General features: G+C 24.7%; 1 protein-coding gene across 2 annotated transcripts in view; it reads left to right on the forward strand.

The window, feature by feature from the left end:
• LOC113553652 (regulating synaptic membrane exocytosis protein 1) overlaps positions 1–17,133 on the forward strand; it is a 186,865-nt gene extending 169,732 nt beyond the window's left edge. The window contains exons 13-25 of one of the 2 annotated variants that reach the window (XM_026957101.1): positions 1,643–1,767; positions 1,842–1,954; positions 3,722–3,801; positions 4,420–4,472; positions 9,935–10,140; positions 12,255–12,418; positions 12,488–12,646; positions 12,720–12,899; positions 12,958–13,119; positions 13,220–13,304; positions 13,388–13,446; positions 13,536–13,637; positions 15,920–17,133. In XM_026957101.1, coding sequence (XP_026812902.1) covers positions 1,643–1,767; positions 1,842–1,954; positions 3,722–3,801; positions 4,420–4,472; positions 9,935–10,140; positions 12,255–12,418; positions 12,488–12,646; positions 12,720–12,899; positions 12,958–13,119; positions 13,220–13,304; positions 13,388–13,446; positions 13,536–13,637; positions 15,920–16,221 — 1,790 coding nt within the window. In that variant the 3' untranslated portion in view covers positions 16,222–17,133. The remainder of the gene's footprint in view (positions 1–1,642; positions 1,768–1,841; positions 1,955–3,721; positions 3,802–4,419; positions 4,473–9,934; positions 10,141–12,254; positions 12,419–12,487; positions 12,647–12,719; positions 12,900–12,957; positions 13,120–13,219; positions 13,305–13,387; positions 13,447–13,535; positions 13,638–15,919) is intronic. The other variant, XM_026957100.1, reaches the window with a different exon arrangement.
• Positions 17,134–22,720: the final 5,587 nt, after the last annotated feature.

The raw sequence follows: 22,720 nt of genomic DNA on the forward strand, positions 1-22,720 counted from the left end.
TACTTATGAAATAATAGATTTTTTTTAAAGGACTTATAACAAACTCATTAAAAAAAAATCTTTTAACATGTAATATAATAAACTAAGCATCTATTTTCCAACAGCGAAATAAAATGATAGGTAGTTATACTGTAAACTGCATTTTTTAGTCTATATGTATGTATGTATGTATGTTGATAATATTAAGTTTTTATTTTCCATATAAAGAATCAATACTATAACATATATTATTATTTATTTATTATTTTAAATTTTAAATTTTAAAGAAAGTATATAAAAATAATATAATACTATTATATATGTTACAAACTTATAACAAAATATAAATCGAACCTCAATAAATAAAAATAGTTTTAAATGCTCTATATAAAACTCTTGGTTTCAGTGAATTTATTTTACAGAACTAAATTGTTTGATTTATAAGTACCTACTTCTAAATATAGCTTTCTTATAAAAATAATTGTCTATATTTACAAAAAGTTTATTTATTCTATATTATTTATTAATATAATTTTAAATCACATAATAATACGAATAGTGATTAATATGAAAATAAATATCATTAAATTGATTGTCTAATTAGTTCTATCAATATTTTTCTTCTTGACTTAGCATTTGATTTATTAGTGACTTTGTTTTTCAAACTTAAAACATATTTAAACTTGAAGTGTTTAACAAACAATTTAAGATGAAAATAAATTGTTAAAATTATAAGTTATAACACTATGTTAAATTTAAATTCAAACTTTTTATAATATTATTTATTTTTATACCACAATTTTGAAATCAGAAATTACATTTTTAAATAAGGTTTTTTGTGAATATAAAATTTTATAATTTTAAATGTTCATTTGTCTGTTTATTTGATTTTTTTTTATTTATCAAATATTTAAATTTTTAGTATGCCTTCTAAATAATTTTATCATAAGTAAACTATAATTTCATGAGGTTTATTTATTTACATTATTAATTTTAACATTTTATATTAACAGAAAAACACAAAAAATAACATATAATAACAAATAGTAATTGACTTTTAATTACAATATAAACAATTATGTATATAAAAAAAAAAAAACACTTATTATAACATTATAATTTTATGATTTTTGATTGTTCATTTAATAATAATGCGCATATGATATACAAAACACTTAAGTGGGTATTCTCATTATATTTATGATATTATAACAATGATTGTGGTAAACATGGTTTATTCCCTCAGTTTATACAATAACTTCCAAAATCTACAAGATATAGTTTAAAAAAAAATTACAAAAAGTCTATGCTTATTTTTTTTTTTCGACAATTAATATTAATATCAAAATAACACGAAAAAAACATTCGCTTGGGCAGTTTTACCTTAAAATGAAATATTTACTAATTACACAGATTTCGACATCATTGTGTACATATCGTAAATATAAAACAACGTTAAGCATTCTAGTGACAAAAAAAGTACAAAAATGTTTCACTCAATACCTCCCTCAATTTGTTAGATTAGACAGTGCGATGAGATTGCTGGTCGTTAAAACAGTGCCCCATTCACACTTTAAAGTTTTTTTCTTATTTTTTTAAGCTGTCAGAGATAACTCGTAATGACAATGTCGTGCGATTCTTTTTTTTCTTTTCATCTCTTTAGCTCGAGGATTTGGCATGAGAGTCGTGGGAGGTAAGATTGGCCCAGACGGACAGATGTTTGCGTCGATTGTGTGGACTGTTCCGGGTGGCCCGGCAGAAAAATCTGGTCTACAGCAAGGCGATAAGGTACACATTCGCGTTTTCTTCACGCGCACTGCTGCTGCCAATCACTAAACGAGTTTTTTTTTTATCATCCACAGGTCCTTGAGTGGGCTGGTGTGTCGTTGGCCAATCGCAGTTTCGAAGAGGTGTGTGGTATCATCGACCGCTCAGGTGACGTTGTGGAACTATTGGTGGAACAAGGATATGAATTGTAAGTTTTGTATTTTACATTTCTCTCCGGCCCTCATAACGTCATATCCTTAAATCAAATATAGTCTTACACAATACTGGTGTATGGAAATTTTAAGTTAAGTCATATATTATATAAAAATTTATTTTTAATTTTTAATTTAATTATCGACGCACATTCATTGAGTTTTTTTCACAATAATTTTTATTTTATGAACTTTTTATAATAAAAAAATTCAAAAATATTTTTCACTATTTTCTAGCTCTCGCATATTATTCAATACAAAAATATTAAGATTTTATTAAAAATATGTGATAATATTTATTTGGTTATCGTATTTTTTTTTTATCGTATTCTTAAAAAATGTTTTTACTTACTTGAATCATAGACATAATAAATACGGACCACACACTAAACTCTTCATACATATTGCAAGATATTAGTTAATAATATCACAGGACTACAGGAGAGAATAATATATTGTTTTTTTCCTTATTCCACTAACATAATTATTATTTTATCGTTAATTTTATTACTAATGTAAGTATTCCAGTATCCAATCTTAAATTTAATTTATGATTTGTGTTAATACTAATGGTAAACGAATAGTAACATTCTTTATTTTTTTTTTACATATAAATCAAAATATTTCTCTTTAACAATTAATTAAATATTATAAGTGTGTCATATAACTATAATTTTAATTGAACATATTCCAATGTCTGTTAAATCCAAAGGTAAGCAAGTTAATAAAATACAAATGGTGTAAGTAGGTAATCAGTTATCACTCTGCTATAGAGATTAAATGATAAACAATTGCATATAAATTATTTTAAGCAAAGACGGTAAATCAGTCTTATTACTAAGTGAATTTTGTGATATACTTAAATTGTTTTTATATAGTGATTTATTTTACTATTAAGGATACGATATTTTGTATTTATTATTGCCAAAAACCTCACTATTATCACAATAATATATATTTATATCATATATTATTATTTACTGTTGTTAACTTTTGAATTACCTACCATAGAATTTAATTTATAAATCGACAATAGAATAAAATTAATCTGAATGTTTGGAAAATGTCATTGTTTATAATAATATAGCATATGTAAAAGTTTCAAATATTCACGAAATATATTTTTGAATTACAACAAATATTTATAATAGTAGTTCTTCGTATAAATGTATTATTTTGTTCAAATTTGAACTTCAATTAAATTTTAAAAATATCATGACTATGTAGTAAGTATCTTAAAACGTATTAATCACTGTTTATTAGGAAACTATAGTATTCAATTTGTAAGTATTTTTATAGAATATAAAATCAATACTTATAGAAAAAAAACAAAATTAAATTCTATAATAATAGCTCAAAAAGAGTTAAAATACTTTTTTTAATTATGTCACATATTATATACAATGCTGTAATAAACATTTTTTGCTGAAAATTTCAAATATCTATGGTTGAATTAAAACAAATTAAGAAAATCAATTATGTCGAGAACTGGTTTTACGTTTAATCTAAATCCTCAAAAAAAAAATATTGAGGTTGAAAATTAAAAAAAAATGTTCTATTAAAAATCGTTAGAGTATAATAATAAAAAACACAAACACACATGAATATATTAATCGCTTCGCTCAGAATCTAAAATTAGTTATTTAATGTTTATCACTTAAATAATTAATATTTTAAAACATATATCAGAAATCTTAATAGGATTATTGTACTTAATAAGTGGTTTAGCGAAAAATATATGTTTCTGGATCTTGTGTTTCCAGAAGGATTTGCGATCTACTCGACGAGCCTGGGCCAATGACATCGAGAAAGAACTCTGGTGAAGCGATGGGTTTGCAACTAGGTCAGATTTTATCATAATTTACACATTATTATAAATCTTCGTTAGATTATTTTTTTATTAGTTTTATTCGATCGAGTTTACGAACGGTATATACTTAGTAGGTAAATATTATAATTATTATTATTGCGGTTCGGTATTCATTATTTATTTCCTACTGTGAAATATTTACCGACGCAATATGACGATAATATAAACATCAATATTATAGAGTAGTGGAGATGCTTAATGAAATTTTAGTATTATTACTCAAGTTGTTGAATCAACGATGCAAAAGCGCAAAAACATTCCTGATTGCAGAATTTATGGACGCTGTTACACCCACAGAAAAATTACGCCCTCGTGTTATACCAGCGACGATACTCGTCACAATTCATTTTTTTCTTTTTATTCATAAGATTTAACTTTGAAGTTTCCAATTCAATATTCTGTTTTAAAGTAATGTCAACAACAACAACAAAACAGCCACAGAATAAATTATAAGTTGTAACAAATTGTTGTCAACAAATAGGCATATATTTTACAAATTCATACATTGAAAACAAATCATGTTTATTACGATGATTATTTTTAAATTAATTTATCAATGAACAAGAAAAACTCATTAAATCAAAATTTCAGATGGTTCAGACTCTCCGGCGTCCCCAACGAGAAGAAAACTACCTAAGACTCCGGTATAGAATTTAAACATTAACGGTGTATGTACAGTATAGTAGTTTCGATCCTTCAGAAATGTTATCTCGTGAACGGCTCTTGTTTTTGAACATGAAAACAATACTAATAATAATAACAATAATCTCTATCAACATTCGAAATTGTAACATATCTATATATACGGTGTTTTTTTTTTTTTTTACTATTATTTATTTTAAAATCAATATTTGTTGTACATTTAATATAATATTAATTAAATAGATTATATTATATATATATATATAAATATATATATATGCATAGGACATATAACGGATGATATGACGTATTATATTATTCAAATGTAATTATACAAACGAGTAAATTTAACTAATAGCTACTTTTCAAATAACCATAATAATATTGCGTTATATAACCATTGTATCATATTATACAATACAATATTTATATTTCTGAAGGACGATGTTTTTTCTGTATGTTGATTTAAGTAGATAGTGCGTGCGTTTTTGATTTGATATTATTATGATTTTATTTTGTTATTTTGCCGGTATTATTATTTATGTAAATAGGCCAGTTTATATCTATTTGATGTATAAAACAGTACTGATAACTGATAACTGATATATATATATAAATAATATATAATATATATGAATACATATATATTATATACTATAACATTATACTATAACATTATACAAAGATATAATAAATCAAAAATGGCTACTTCTCAAAGGCTGTGCTACATCAGAACAATACTACCGAAATCCCTGAATTATCCCGAAGTTTCTGTTACTAGGGATAATATTTTATATAACATTATTATTATAATAATTAATCTTTTACTTGTACGTAAGACTGATTTTTTGGGTTTTCATTAGCTATAAAAGTCATAGGCATATTAACCGATCTTGTTTAGTTAATATGTCTATTATGATAAAAACAGTGGTCAATGTATTAATGATCTATTAAATACTATATATTAATAATCTTATTACATTATTACTTCAATGATATGAAAATTAAGTATTTTAATCGAATATCGTAAAGAATATATTTTCACTATGCAAATGGCTTAATTTGAAAATCTTCTGCTGATATCGAACATCTAAATAAAAGTGGTAATAAATTATTATTAAATTTAGGTACCTACTATTAAAAAAATAATATATTATATCTGTTAAACAAGGGTAATTTGTATTATATTCATTGAGTGTATTTGGTATATTATACTTTAACTTATAATAATAATTCTGCTTAAGTATATACATATATACATTAGCAATATACTATGTAAATATAAGTCCATTAGTAATATAAGGTTAGGTTAAGGAGAGGGAATCCGTCGACAGTAAATTTCAATCCAGAGAGATTCTGAAATACGGAGAATATTAATTTATATTATAATCCTGAGTACATGATGAAATATCAAGTCTATTATCATTTATCATAAAAAGTTAAATGTGTAGATAAATGACATATTACTAAAACCTATAAACATAGAAAATACACGTGTTTAAATATGCAATATATAATTAGTGGGCAAGAAAGAGAGAGGAGTCTATATTGTGGATATTTAATATATATTATATTATATCATATTACACAACATAAACCATAATATTATACAATAAATGCGATATTTAAAATATACACATATTCATAATTAATGATGTATTATAAATTTATATATCATAATTATAGTCATAAAACCCTTAAATTTTCGAATTTTAAATTACATTATGGGAAAATTAAAACTGTGCCATATTCAAATCAATAATTTTTATTTAATATACAAAGTTATATAATTATATTACTGTGTGAATAATGATTAATCTTACATTACATTTACGTTAGACTTGGTAGCATTATTATTCAATAAATTAAACGAAATAAGCAAAAGTAAATTTAAATACTTTACTTTTTATTTTATTCATATTGGTTATCAGAATCGCTTTGGAGTGCACTTTATCGGATTTACTTAATATTCAAAATATTCTAATGAAACATTTCAACAAAATTTATTGCGAATAAATCAGTTTGTGATTTGCTTATCAAGAAAATACTCTTTATACTGCATCGTTGACTTCCTGACGGATTCCTCTTACTTACTTTGTTTATAGAAAATTGATTGATTTCATGATATTTTGTCTCTAAATAAAATATACGATTACATTTATATATATATATATTCATCAATATTTTAAGACGTACCTACACTTACATATTCATATTATTCAGACAAATGTGGTCCTTAAAATATTTAATATTATGTAAATGATATGATAATAGTTAAAACATTACCTAGTTTAGATTATTAAAAATTATTGGTTTTGTCAAAAATTTAAATAATATAGGCAAATATAATAAATATATATTATTATTAACTATAAAAAATGGCAGTATTTTTATTATTATTCCAAAACAAAAAAAAAGAGGAAAAATAATTATCAAATGTGGTGAATAAGATCATTCAAATATATAATATTTTATCATGACTATAATAATATATTAAGTGGTTGAAGTGCTGAAGTAAAATATAGTTGCAAGAATTACAAGCCTGCCAAGTGAACGGACAATGCATGGCCAGCAAATCTCAAGAGAATAAATGGTCAGCTAACCTCTTCAATATATATATGTATATATATGGCATACATATAATTGTTTTATATACAGAGTGATTTACTTTTAACAGTTAACACTTATTATTTCAAAATAGGTTTAACGTGTTTATTTTAATTTTTTTTTCCAATAATATTATTAATTTACTATTTATTGTTTTATTTCATGTACTTATATACTTTTTATAATTATTAGTAAAATTAATTATGATTACTCAACTACTGGTTCAATATTCATTTTTGAATTTTGAATATAGATATAAATAATAAAATTATTATATACAAAAAAAAAAAAATTGCTTTTGGATATAAAATTTAAAACTTATGTTGTCGTTCAAAAAAGATAAGACATATTAAATATAAATAATTATCTATAAAAAATAAAAAATTATAGATTTTCGTTTAATTAAAAATGCTCAACAGAAAAAGTTATCAAATTAGATGAATTCTACATGAGGTAATTAGTATTAACTGTTATAGAATATGAATCACACTGTAGTACACAATAATATACGGTATTTATAAATATAAAATCCATACAAAAAAAAAAAAAAAATATTAAGTGATCCTTACATACATTATCAGTATATATATATATATATGTGTGTGTGTGTGTGTGTGTGTGTTTTATATACTTTTTATGTATATACTATGTGAGTACCTACCATCGTTATTGGACACACCAAGCTCACCCTTGAACATGTAAGTTTTTTCCTTATTTTATACTTATATTGTCATTAACTACATATATTACATATTATTACATGATACATATTATATACTTATATATGTATATTTTTTTTACATACTTCACTCAATACGAATATATTATTATTCACACCTTGCTTGTCACGCATCGAAGCAAATTATGACTAAAATTCTCGTAACCGTAGTTTTCTATATTATATTAAACGGCGTTTTGTTGTTTTCTGTGTAATACAATATATTTGTTTGTTCCCGAAAAATTCTGAAACCTATTGTTTATGAGTTGACGGCAACACGAATTCTAAAATATTTCATGTTTCGTGATGAAATCTTTATGGGAAATGGACCAAGAATACGTTATTATTATTTTACGTTTATTAAAATCGATACAGTTACATATTTTTATACTTGACAGCGATGGTTTTTAATTCTTTTTTATTACTCATAAACTGATATAATATTATTACATCATATATTTTCAGAAACATTATGATAACTATATGTCGATATTATTAAACTGCAGGCGCTCTGGTATACATTTTCAGACATTCATCATCTAGGTGTTTTCCCACGGGCGTTCATCGAAGATATTTTTTTGTTTTTTTAACTTCGAATATTTTAAAATTTAAGTAACAATTATTATTACGATACGTTGTTTTGCGCTATTGGTTATCAAACCGAACACAATATTTATATTATTGTAATGCGATATTTCGAAAAATATCGTTTGGAGCGTAGAAAAAAAAAATGATTCAATTTCATAATCCAATTTTTTTTTTTTTACAGAAACACAGCAATTCGCTTTTTAAATAATTGACTATAGTCATGGTTTGCTAAACTCCGTTATGCAACCATTCTTTGTACTATTTTTCAGCTTTTCGTCGTGTGCTTGACATGTAATGTATTTTTTTCTCATATACATACAACTAATACATAAAACTTTTTTTTTTTATCATCTTGCAGCTTGTTATTCAACTACCTACCTATTATTATTATTACTACTACGTATATTATTATTATTAAAACACATACATTCGCCTTTGTGATTGTTTTATTACACATATACACGATTTAGTTTGGGTTAACATTAGTATACTTTTACCTAATTATAAAATTAGGCCCTATCATTACATTTATATTATAATCTAATATATTGGTTTAAGAACAAAATGTTTGTAACATGATCCCATGTTGTGTTATTGGTTGTATCCATGCAATTATTATTATTATTACTATTATTATTATTATTATTATTATTATTATTATTATTATTATTATTATTATTATTAATATTAATAATAATAATTACGTATCTTTCGAAATCATCGGAAGATTGTTTTATATTTTGTTTGTTTTTGATTTGATACATTACACATAACCCAAGTTACGCCCCACATAATATTATAATAGCGTCCACCGTATTATGATTATAAACCCTGACAGCCTTTGAATACCTACTTTTTTTTTATATATACATAACGTATGTTTTATACATAGGTATATACCTACACATACAATTGATTAAATACTTGTAAATCTAGTTATACTTACTTAGTTTATGGATTACAAGTTTTGTACATAAGTATTGTGCCGTACGACCAATACATATTATGAGACGTTTACGTATGATCATAATTATCGATTGTCATCCAGCTATTTTATTTTTTATTTTAATTCTAGCTTTCAGCATGCGTGCTTCTTCATTTTTTTTTATTAAGTACAATATCCTGTATATACAATTTTTATTAATTTATAATAACAATAATTAATTAATTAATTTACGAGTCGTCGTAGACATAAATCGTACTTATATATCATAATGTATTATATAGAAAACGTAGTATATTGTGTTTTAAAGTATAGCTAAACAATGATTTATTTAATTTTTGCATGAAACGATACATTACTTTGCCAACGTTTGATTAAAAAAAAAAACTATACGTTCTGAATCAAACATTTTTTTCATCAGAATGATATTGTCTTGTAGGTTTTCTTTTTAATCAAATTGCTACCTTGATACGATATTTTTATATTGTAACCATTTACATTCTATTTCAGTGCACGTAATCGAATCATACCTTTATAATAATCGTACATACAATTCTTAAAATTGTATTTATCTCGTTTTCGTATTTTAAAATTACCCGATTTTCCAGACGTCTGGTATGGCCCAACCCATCCCTGAAGATTCTATTCGAGAAAGAAATATCATTGGTGGTATTCAAATGCAAGTCTGGTACAGAGACGGCAAAAATGAATTGTCCATATCTGTCTTGGCAGCTAATGGCTTGCAGATGAGAAACGATGCTGATTATGGTTCACTGCCCGAAGCATATGTGCAGATAAAACTTCTTCCGTTCACGTAAATAATAATACTATATCTATATAGAATCATAATTTCTACAACAGATAATCTCAAAATCGTTATTATAAATCGAATGAACAAAAAACTACATTATGTATTAAAACAATAAAATATAATCGATGCTTTCGTTGTCCATTATATTATAGATAATTCCGATAAAAACAAAAAAAATTAAAAAAACAAAAATTCCCTTCACGTGTTTACGTTTTATCTTAACTGATCGATAAAATAGGCAAAGGAAATAGAAAACCATTCCAAATATTTAACGTAGAGGGAAAATGAAAATAATATAAATATAAATATAAATACTATATACTATAATTTACTTATAATATAAAATAAAGTGATTTTAATTAAAATGGTTCTGCCTAGGGAGTTGAATAAAACCATCCATCAAAATTCAATAAAAAAAAAACTAATTTAAAAATGAAATTTATGTAAAAGCACTTTTTAAATATTTGAAACCATTAAAATATAAATATACTCACGGCGTTATAATATTTTGTGTTAAAAGTTTGAAAACACGCAAATGATTTTGATAAAAAATAATATTTTTACTTATTATTTTTTTTTCAATGAACAATATACATATATCATTTTATAAATATATTATATATTTTTAGGTGTGTGTTAATCATATGAATACCGAATTACTTTTTTCATTTAATTATAATAATTTTTACACATTTGCTATTTCTCTTCGTTTCATATAGTACTGAATAATACAATTTTTTTCCAAATAGTTTTTTTATGTGGCTTTCTAATATTTATTAGAATTAAATAAGTTAATTACATATTTTATGAAGTAAAGTTTCTACGCTATTAAACTTTCTTTTCGGTAGTCTGAATATGTTTGGTATACATTTCAATTTGTATAATTAATATCACTTAAAATTAGTATTTAAATTAAAGAAAAATTTTTTGATATTTAATAATTAATTATTACTAATGCAGTTGTTAAATTCTAAATAAATAAAATAAAATTGTATATAGCTAATATTATTATTTATAAAATATTATTTAACTTTACTACTTTTACAAATTACTAAATATTTTCGTAAATTTATAACGTAAACCTACTAACAATTTTAAATTTTAGATTAACACAAATTATATTCATAGTTAATAAGCATTTTTAATTAATAATTTCATAATTTTAAAAACTAATTGAACTATAAAAATAATTAAAATCTACGTTTGGGTTTTCAGGAAAAAAAAACAATTATTTTATGTGCTTGTATATTTCTATTCTCCTCCTTTTGCATATTTTAATATACTTAATTAATTTTTTCAGGATTCAGTATAATTTCATCTGAAGTATAAAATAATTTTGTAGATATTAAAAATATGATATTTCTTAAGAATTAATAATTATTTTATAAGAGAAAAATAATACAATAACCCTACATTGTACATTAAAAAATCAGAAGTGTACTTTCATTTCCCGGTTAATTTATTAAATTAATATTCCTACTTATCTTTTTGTTTACCATCATAATCACATAAACACAGATATGAATTTTTAGTTTTTACCCAAAGAAACTCTAAATCCCACTTTTCCCCACTTCTATTATGTAAACTAAACTTTTTTTATTTTTATTTGCATTACGAAATCTATTGTTTTTTTTTTCAAATCATCATAATATATATTAAATTTGTTGCCGCAATCAAATTGATTATTAATTCTATATTATATTATTTATTTCAAATGGAATAGTATTTATATAATATTGTTTGATTCATACAGATTTAACTATCACTAATCGACAATAAATAAGTTATGGATATAAAGTTTTATTAAAGACTAAAAATTAAAAAAAACTATTCCATTTAGGAAATATAATACTTTATACCGTTTTTTTATATTAATGCTTGTGATACTTTCTATAATAAATTATTATAAAATATGTATAACTATAATCGTTTATCATAATAATAGGTTGTAATTTGTAGAAAATATATAAATATGATTTTTCATATAATTTATTCCCGATATTTTTATACATAATATTAGTTTTGAATGTTTTGATAGCTTGCAAAAGTTGTATATAAAGTGCGATTCATATGGATGTAAAATCATTTTGAGAATTTATATTTAATTTGTGTTCTAGTGTGGAGACAAATATTGTAAGGACCGGTGTCGCAGAACCATCATTGAACCCTATATGGAATACCACACTTGAAATGCCAAATGTTCGTTCTGAGACACTAATCGAAAAGCAAATGGAAGTCATACTTTACGATTACAGACCAGATAAAGACGACGTCATATTAGGTAATATGAATAAATAGTAATAATAATAATAACACAGTTTCCGTTTATTTGACTTTCTTTATTTTATAGGCGAGTTTGTAGTAAATTTACAAAACGCACTTTTAGACAATGCGATGATATGGTATGAGTTGGAGTCACCAAATCATAGTAAAGCCTCTAAATCACCTAGAAGCTCAATTTCTGAGACTGGAAAAGGAGGATTACGGAGTCAAATCCGTTCAGTATCTGGTACATATTATATTAAGACGATATCATTTTATCGACCTAACCTAACATTATAATATAATCATATAAATTGCAGAAGAACGCGAACTCGATGGATTCTTACATCCAGATCACGCTTATATGGCGAATTCTCGCCGAGGGTCGAGCCAGTCGGAACAGTTGGACGTTGAACCGTATCAGCTGAATAAGGATTTTTCTCGGTCATTGCCAGGGTCTCGTCGTAGTTCATTCCAATCAATACAAAACACCGACAAAGGTAAATTTCAGTTTTCGTTTATTTTCTTCTCAGTTTACACGCCTTTGAAATCATACAGATCCTGAGCTAACGACCACTCCTTACACGAACAGAAGTCGGCGCAGGAGTTCGTGCACCCCCCGGCAAGATCCGGACGAGATCCTTAAAAACTTAAAAGCCGTAAAAGGAGAATTGCTCGGTCGTAGTATGAGCATTTGTGGTGATAAAAGAGGAATGCGAAGTAATTGATTTAATTATAGCGATTTATATTATATTAAAATAACACATTATACAATATTAGCTTAATATGAGAAAATGTCACGTTATATTTTTTGATAAAGGGGGTAGCTTGTGTATGCGACCACATAAAGAGTCTGTTATGGAAAAACCTGAACCAACGTCCAAATACGAAGACGAAACAGTTGGGTGTGTATAATACACAACAATTTAAAAACGTTTGTACTGCGTAATAATTTTGACTATAAAATATGTTTATACTCGCATTTCAGTGATTCCATTCAACTGGGTCCGGGCCAAATTATGCCACGCGGATACGGCATAAGTTCAGGTAACGTCATGCAGAAGAGTGATGGATGTATTATATTAATGAATTAAATATGAATAACGATTAACGATTTTCGATGTATGAAAATATAGGTTGTCATATTGAACTCAAACTAGGATTACTAATGACCAAAGGTCAGCTTGAAGTCGACGTGTCGTGCGCTCGTGGAATAAGAGCCGAAGATTCGCCACCAGGTAAATATTAAAAAAATGAAATTAGATTTTTTTAAGTGTACAAGACCTCTTTTCCTCATAAATGTACTTAATATTTTAAAATGGTTTTCCCTTTTTACCCAACCATATTATTATCCTTTTTTATACACTTTTCTAATCAAGGCTTTGTGGAACACTTACTTTATATTTTTTGTTTTGTATAAATTACTTATAAGAACTAGTTAAATTTACTCAGAGAGTACCGCGAAGAGGTTGTTTCCAAAAAGTTTATATTTTTGTCCATTAAAAAATATATTATAATCCAGTTTTAAAAATAATAAATTGTCAAATTATTATTAATTTATATTGATTGATTATTATATTATATAGAACAATATCATAGAAATAATGAATTTCTCCTGTGGTAATTTATTGAAAGCTTTGATAAATCCTTCATTTTCGGCCTTTAATTTTCTAAAGAACCAACAAAATAACTTATAAATAATAAATAAATCTCTTCATTACCGGTAGTAGGCTGTATATAAGATATTATATTCGACATAGTCTATTCACTTTAGTATACTAAGTATAACATATACAGAATAAGTTGTAAAATTTGGCGTAGTATTCAAACAATTATATAGTTGATGGTAAACGACTTCATAATACTGATAATTTAAAGAAAGTGTCTCCCATAGTCTTGATAATGGAGTGGTGGAAGGAAAAGTTATAATATGTTTGTATAAAGAAAAAAAAATAATTTTAAAATATTTTGTTGAAAAGAACATGGGTGGAAAAGGAAAGATCATTTTTGTGCGAAAAGAATCGCACCCCGTATTGTATTATTTATCTAACTCAGCGATTCTTAGACTTTTTTATACTCGAGAACCCTTAAATTTCTATAAAAAAATCTAAGGAACCTCAAAAATCATAAATATTACTTTAAAAAAAAAAAATAATAATAAATCATAATAATCATTACATATTTAAATAACATACAAATACAATATTATATCAGTGTAAGACTGGGTTTACATTTAACTTCATTAAAGTTTATACATTGCGTTTATTATAGGTAGGTATTTAATTAAACGCACGTGGTAATAACTAATAATAATAATAAATTGTAAAAGCATTTTCTTTGTGGGCGTGACTACATAAAGAACGACAACATAATAGGTACGCTAAAAGCATACGCGGTTGCATTTATATACATGGTAGTACATTAAAATCACACTTAGAAGTTTTAAAATTTAAATTTTCAATTAATTATTCAACGTATTTTAAGAACACTACCATCATAATAATATGTACGTAAGTGCATACTGTGCAGACTCGTTTAACTGTGAACTTAATATACAATTATTAGATATACTTGTTTTAATTGTGTAGATAGCCGTTTTAAATAAAAAAGTGGTAAATTGAAGAGACAATGAAAAATTAATTTACTGGTCATATTTTATATAAAAAAAATTTAGAATTGAAACTGAATATTTCTCTTCAAACAGTTCTTGATATTTTATCATGATTCAAAAACAAATAACTGCAGATACTTGCAATTTTCATCAAACGTTTATGTGGTATTGTTTTCTATGAAACATAACATTTTTTGAATATTTTAACTCTTTCCAAGCTATTTATAGGCATGAGAAATTTTTAGTTTTTTTCTAAAAAAATGATTACCGATAATGTAATGTAAGAGTCCTTATAAGTTTTTATATCTACTTGAAATATTAAAGACATATAGGCATATTTTTTATTTGAAGTTTAAACGAAATTACATATTTAAAAAACGAATAGCGATGTTGATTATCTTGTTAATTTCGTGTTAAGAAAACAAATTGATAAATCAAAATTATTTGAAAAAAATTGATAAGTTTGAAAATAGTATTCAAAATAGGGGTTACCATCAAAAAAATTAAGTTTTTGTTTCGCATACCCAAAATACATAAGTTAAAAAAATTATAACTTATAAGTAATAGAAATTTATGATCCATTAGTCTAGTTTAACGTGACGCGAACAGAATTGAAAAATATTTACGGGGTGACGAGTGATAAAGTGTACCTGTTTCCGCAGAAAAACGGTATATATTATACATCCATTTATTAACTTAATTTTAGTGTATAAAGTAGGAGACTCTTTACATATTTCACGGAATATTACCATTTCGTACTCCAAGTTGTAACGTTAACATTCGAATATTATATTTGATTGAAACCTGGTGACATTGAGTTTAGAATTTTCTTTTTGCATTTGATTTCAATGTTATGTCCCATCTGAGTTTAACGTCTTGAATAATCTATTTTTGTTTTTTTGTGTTTAGATACTTACGTGAAAACGTATCTCCGAGAAAATGACCGTTGGTTACAGAAACGTAAGACTCGCGTGGTCCGTCATAACTGCAATCCGGAATACAACCAAACACTTAGGTACTCCGCGTGCGATGTGTTGGGCAGGTCACTACTAGTAATGCTTTGGGAACGGCAAAAAGGTTTTGAGCACAACCAAGGTTTGGGCGGGGCCGAAGTCACCCTCGACGCTCTAAAGCTGACACAAGTCACCGAAGGATGGTATCCACTTTTCCCTATACAGAGTTTAGGCTCCGACTCCAATGACTCTCCGTGACGTTATGCCATGAAGTGCCGTTTGTAATTAATATATATATATATATATATATATATATCAACTCAGCTCCAAGTACTGTCATCTTGGGAAATGTAATTACGTATTAATTGTTTTCTCTGGATTTTTTTTTTATTTTATTTTATCATTATACTATTGTGATCCTGCAGTATATACCTATTAAATTTCTATAACTCATACATATTATAAATATTACTGAACTCATAGCTATAAAATATACGAAATGTATCGTTATCATATAAGAAACCAAACCGCATGATAAAATTCAATTTAATTTACGTTCAGATAAAAATGTACTTTTTTTTATTTATTTTCAATTTTTTTTTTTTTTATTCATCGTATAGTTTCTAAAAATTAAAAATAATATATTAGTATAACTAACTAAAGAGAAATCGGCGTTACATTAAAGCATTATTCAAACTATACGTGACATTTTGATTTTAAATAAATATTGGTTTTAAAGATATAAATTATTTGGGCATTTAATCAATTAATAAGTGTAATAATAATAAAAATAATATTATTATAATAAAAAAATCGAAAACGAAATTACCTAATACTTCATTATAAATTATACCCTATAGAAAAAATAAGTTTAGATGTTAAGTCGTTAAGTGATATTATTTAAAAGCCATAATCACGATAACATGCATGATGTTGCTAATTATTATTATACCTGTATTTTTAATTTTAGCTGAATCCTACTACTTTAATAAATATTTCAATCACAAATAATAACTTTTTTTTAAAGATCATTTTTACAATATAATATTATTATTTGAGAGTGTAGCGTATCATACCCATTAAAATATTCAACTAATAACATTTATACAACGTAACGTACACAATATTATTACTGTTAATAGACCGATATACTATGTAAAACACATAATTATTTATAAGTACTAATAATTCAATATTTCTAATTAGGTGTTTAAAATATATAATCAGATTAAAATACAATTTACTTAATCAAAAATTTATTTTTAATCATCTAAAGTATTTGAATTTTATTTATTTTTTAAAAATTATGATTTATTTCATAATATCCAAATATATTATATAAAGAAATGAATGATAGACATTTTATTTGGACACAATATAATAATAACTCAATCATTTATGAGCTATTTAAACCATAATATAAATATGGGACCATTTGTTAGAAACAAAATGGTTAGGTTAAAACATATTTAAATAGTTATACGAGTATAATATGGTTATAAATTATGATTATTGAGCAAAATAACTAGTATAATGTTATATTTATTGTTCGTATTAGTTGTGATATGAACGTACTAGTGAAAAGAAATATATGTAAGTTAACGGTTAATAATAATGTAATTAAGTTGAATAATAAATGTAAACATAGCAAGTGTACATTTCAGAAATCTTAAAGTTTATATATTTATACATATTTTTACTTGTGTACTTAATTTATTAGATTATATCATTACTTCGATTAATTTGTTTTTATCTATTGAAATTGTTATGTTGTTATATAAATAATTATTTACGTACTTTCAATAATTAATTTTTAAATTATGTTAATAAACTTTTTACTAATTGTTTAACTGAACGTAATGTTGTCTTGAAAATTATTATAATTGTCTATTTGATTTGTTAAATTAAGTTAACATTTGCAATGTTCAAAATATTTGTATTCGATCCACGCGGGCTTATGAAAATATTTTTCCAACAAATATAAATTTAATCTAAGTTAAATTAGGTATGTAATAATATTATAGGGACACGATATAATAATATAAGTCGTATATTTATTGACTGTCTAGTAAAACGATTTTATTGAGACAATCTCATATACATACGTAATTATTATGGATACAATATTTAGAGTAATATAATTTATACATAATATAGTTATTTTACAATTTATTGTAATGTAAATTGAAAACCATAACATTAATATTGTATACATTTCTGATGTAGATTTTTATTGCCATACGTAGTTAAATGTTTTATATAATTATACGTATTTACAACTAATACGTTTTTCGATGTAAGAACTCAATAATAATTAATATGGTGCTTTGACACAGTGGAAAAAATATGTTATTAATGTTGTTTTAGTTGATCTGCTGTGTTTGACCACCATTATTTTAGTAGAATGATCAAATAACAATAATTATTACTCAAGTTATATAATTAATAATAATATTACATCCATATAGATACCCATACAAGTATAGCTCGTGTACGATTTTATTTTTATTGTATAAATATTTTAAGAAAAAAAAATCGTGATTCCTACTTATTAACACTGGTCTTAGTTTAATGTTACCAAACTGATAATTTGTAATTTTTGTTATGTTTCGAAAGTTACCATTTGATTATAATTAAGTCACTGTTTTGAATATGTTTGTTATTCAATAGTGATACTTTTTATTCTTATTATTTGACTTTTTAATGTTTATTGTTTTGATATTTTATTACTTAGATTTGTTTATATTATTGTACAATTAAATTCATGACAATCTTTATTCGAAACTATTGAATCACATGTAGGACCTAAAAAAATATATCGGAACCATGATAATATAATAATATGTTTATTTAAAAATATGTATATTAGCGTAAATGTTAGCTGTTAGAAAAAAAAATATTTATCAAGTATAATAAACATGTTTTAAACAATAATATAATTTGTGTTATTATTATGCAATATAAAATAATAAAATTATCTATCTTTTTTTCTATATTACAGACAAAATTAACGACAAAACAAAAAAAAAAGGTAATATTTTATATAATGTTAGAATTGGATGCAACAAAAATTTAAAATAAAAGGTAATATTTAAAAACAATTGTATTCAATGTTTAAATAACAACCTTGTGTATATTGATAACATTATACAGCTAAATAATACTCGTATGTTAAATTCTTAAATGTTCAACTTTTAACACTATTCTAACAATCAAACACACTTTTAACGAATACAGACTGTTCAGCGGAAAACATAGATGGGAACTCAAAGTAAGTCATCAAGTAGTGGATAGTCTAATTCCTATTTTAATAAAATTCAGTTATTGGTAAATTGGCCCTCAAATTACCTTATCTCGGTAAATTGGGTCCCGGAAAAAAATATATAAATTAAAATATATGTGGTTTTTACAATATCATGTTTTAGGTAAAAACTTAAATGATAAATATTTAAAAAAATTGTCATTTGTTCCCTTAAGTGTTTTTCTTTTCAAACGTATTTTTTTTTTTTTTTTTGTATTATACTTCGTAATTTATAATATGTGTCTCAGATTGTACTTGTAATATTTTATCCACAAAACAAAATTTTTTCAAAAGTAAATTGCATAAATACAAAATATTAAAGTTTTAAGTTTTTAATATTTTAGACCTAGTCATGCCAATGGTTTATTGCTGGAACCCAACTTATTTACTACCTTTTTATACCTGAGACTTAACTTACCGTTTTCAAAATGAACACAAATTATCGCGGATCCAATTTATTATCCAACAAAAACTATTTTAATTATATAGCAAAAAAATTCACTGATTTTTGTGTATTTTTGACTACTTACTGCAAGAATTAATTATATATGATAATTTTATCTATATAAACTTAAAAATAAATAAATAATTTAGCATTACATAGCATAATATAGAATTTTTTTTTTTTAAATTCGTAGATTTGAAGGTGCTGGTGTAATTATTGGATACGTCCACATTTTTCAAAAATCGTTTTTTGAAATAAAAATATTTAGAAAAATAATCCCCATCGATGGTTGCAAAAATGAATACGTCCAATGAATAATATTGAAATAAAATGGTAAAAATTGATTTTTAAATTACTGTTTGGTGCAATAACTAGATACGTCAGGACACGTATCCATTAAAACAGCATATATCCATTTTTTTTCTTGCCAAAACTTCTATACAAATTTTGGTTTTCTATTGGTTGTAATAACCGGATATAAGTGAACGTATAGATTATAGTAAAATATTTGTTGGTTAGTTGGTTGCAATAACCAGGTCCGTATAAAAACAAAATTGGACGTATTCGGTAATTGCAACTATTGAAAATGTACGACAATTATCATAATTTTTTAGTTTTTTATAAATATTATGATGAATATGAAATTCAAACAAAGAGAATTTGTTTAAGTGATATATCTTATTCCGACAAAAAGAATAACACCACGTTTTTGGTTAATTTACCAATTTTATATGGTTTTTTTTATGTTTCCTTAATTTAATTACAACAAATTATTTCTGTATTTTCTTGCTGTTTATGATATTGTATCCTTGGATTTTCTATAAAAAATAACTCCTGTGTCATTCATTATTTGATTGGTTATTATCTCGTTCACATCGTGATATTGTTTTCTCCACCAGTTATAGTTCCTTCTGTTATAAAGCTGTGTAATTCATCTTCAGTGTGTCTCAGCATATACCCGAATATTGGCCATCTTTGATTGTTTTAAGTATCATGTAGGTACACATTGGCTATTTAATTATTGCATTCGTTGTTTAGTATCCGCAATCTCTTAAAGAGAATTATAAACTGAAAGTTGATAAATAATATCTATCACTAGAGTGTGCCACTTCTCAATAAAACAATTTTGTTGAATACTTATAAATTATAATATAATACATTATATATTATACATTTATTCACCGTTGAGCAATCGGCATTTATGACATAATACTATAATAATTACTGTAAACTATATTTTGAGTAGAATAAAATGTATTAATTACAATCATGTATATACTATTAGTATCACTAAAATGTAAATATTATTGTTGAAATTGCAGCATTTCATTAAACTTTAGTTTCGCACTCTAACGCACCAGTGTGGACACCGCTTTAGCCATTTTCTCATATAAATTGTACGCTAGAGAGCATCAATTGAATTTGTATTGAAAATAATAATATAATATAATATATTTGTAATTATTAACTTTCCGATCGTATGTTAAGTACAAATATTATGTATTATTCTTTTAATCAGGTAAATTAATTTTACTTTAGTGTTAATAATAATGTGATAGAGTTTTGTAAGATATGATATAATATACATTTTAAAACGTCGAAAATTGTTTTGAAAAATCTGAAAATTTCATTCAATATTTAAACTTTTTATTTTCATATGCATGATAATATATTTGATAGAGTAGCAATAAAGGTATAATACCTTTCAGGTTCAGAACGGAATGATTAATGTGTCGATATTACAATTATGTTGTTTTTATTTATTTCATTTTTATTTTTGTGTCTGTCGCCACGTTTTGGGAAAATTCTTTGATAGCAAATTATGATTTAGGATAATTAATAATATAAGATATTTGAAAAAATAAATGTACAAAATTTCCCAGTAAGTACTTTTTAAAATAATCAGTTATAACAAAAACGGTAATTTTAAAAACTACACTTATAATATGAAATAATAATATTATTTTAATGATAATTATCCTGATAAAGTAGCTTTTGCTGTACAGCATATTCATGTACAAGGAAAGCTGGCTGGGGCAGTGGCAGGGGCCCGCTGAAAAATAAATTTTGAAATATTTTTCATATATTAAATTACATTTAAAAATATGTATACTTTATAATTTTAGTATTTTAATCTGCAGGTTAACTATTAATTATCTAGAAATAATCATGTATAGGACAACTGTATAAATTGAGATAATATGTTGTTAGTTCGTAATTTTTTTCAATTATAAATGATTAGATGTATCTTTCTAGGCTAGATTTGATCGAAATATTGTGCAACACACTATACGTTATACACTATGTATAATATATTCATTGAAATTTCTGCAGAATCGTTTAAATAATATTGTAATAAAAAATACATTATTATTTTTGACTTTTGATTAATTATTATGATAATAAATTTTGTTATTAGAAATTGTGTATAGGGCCAGCCAAAATATTAAGTACAGGAGCCTACATTTTGATGTGAGGAGCCTGGTCGTGTGGCGTGAATAAGATACGTCACAAATACATTTTTTTTGTTCCGTTTTAAGATGCTTCGACGTGATAATTTTTTTTATCGATTATCTTACAGTAGTTGGTTTACGTGAACGGAAAGCCACCCTATTTCAATTTTTATTTATGTAATATTTAAACTAATTTTTAAGTAACTGAAGGTGTAAACAACGTTTTTCACTGAGGTAAAATTTATTGCCATAATTCTTCCATAATATTTAATATTTCAATGTGTTTATAAACGCATTTTCCTTTGTGTACCATATTTGGTGTTTAAGTTTGAACCCAATCATCCTCATCACTAAACAAAACACACCGCGTTTATATACCTCAGTTGCTACAAAGGTTTTTCATCAATCGTATACTACATCGTACGTAAATAACTTGCACTTTGTTGTATCCGTAAAATCTTTATTTGGCTCGTGCAAGCATTCACACACGTTTATTTTGCTCGTAAATATTGCACGTTGAAAGTCATGGTTAGACCACTAGGAATATAAACACACACA

Source organism: Rhopalosiphum maidis, chromosome 2, assembly GCF_003676215.2.
Source record: "Rhopalosiphum maidis isolate BTI-1 chromosome 2, ASM367621v3, whole genome shotgun sequence".
In the NCBI taxonomy this organism is placed as follows: domain Eukaryota; kingdom Metazoa; phylum Arthropoda; class Insecta; order Hemiptera; family Aphididae; genus Rhopalosiphum; species Rhopalosiphum maidis.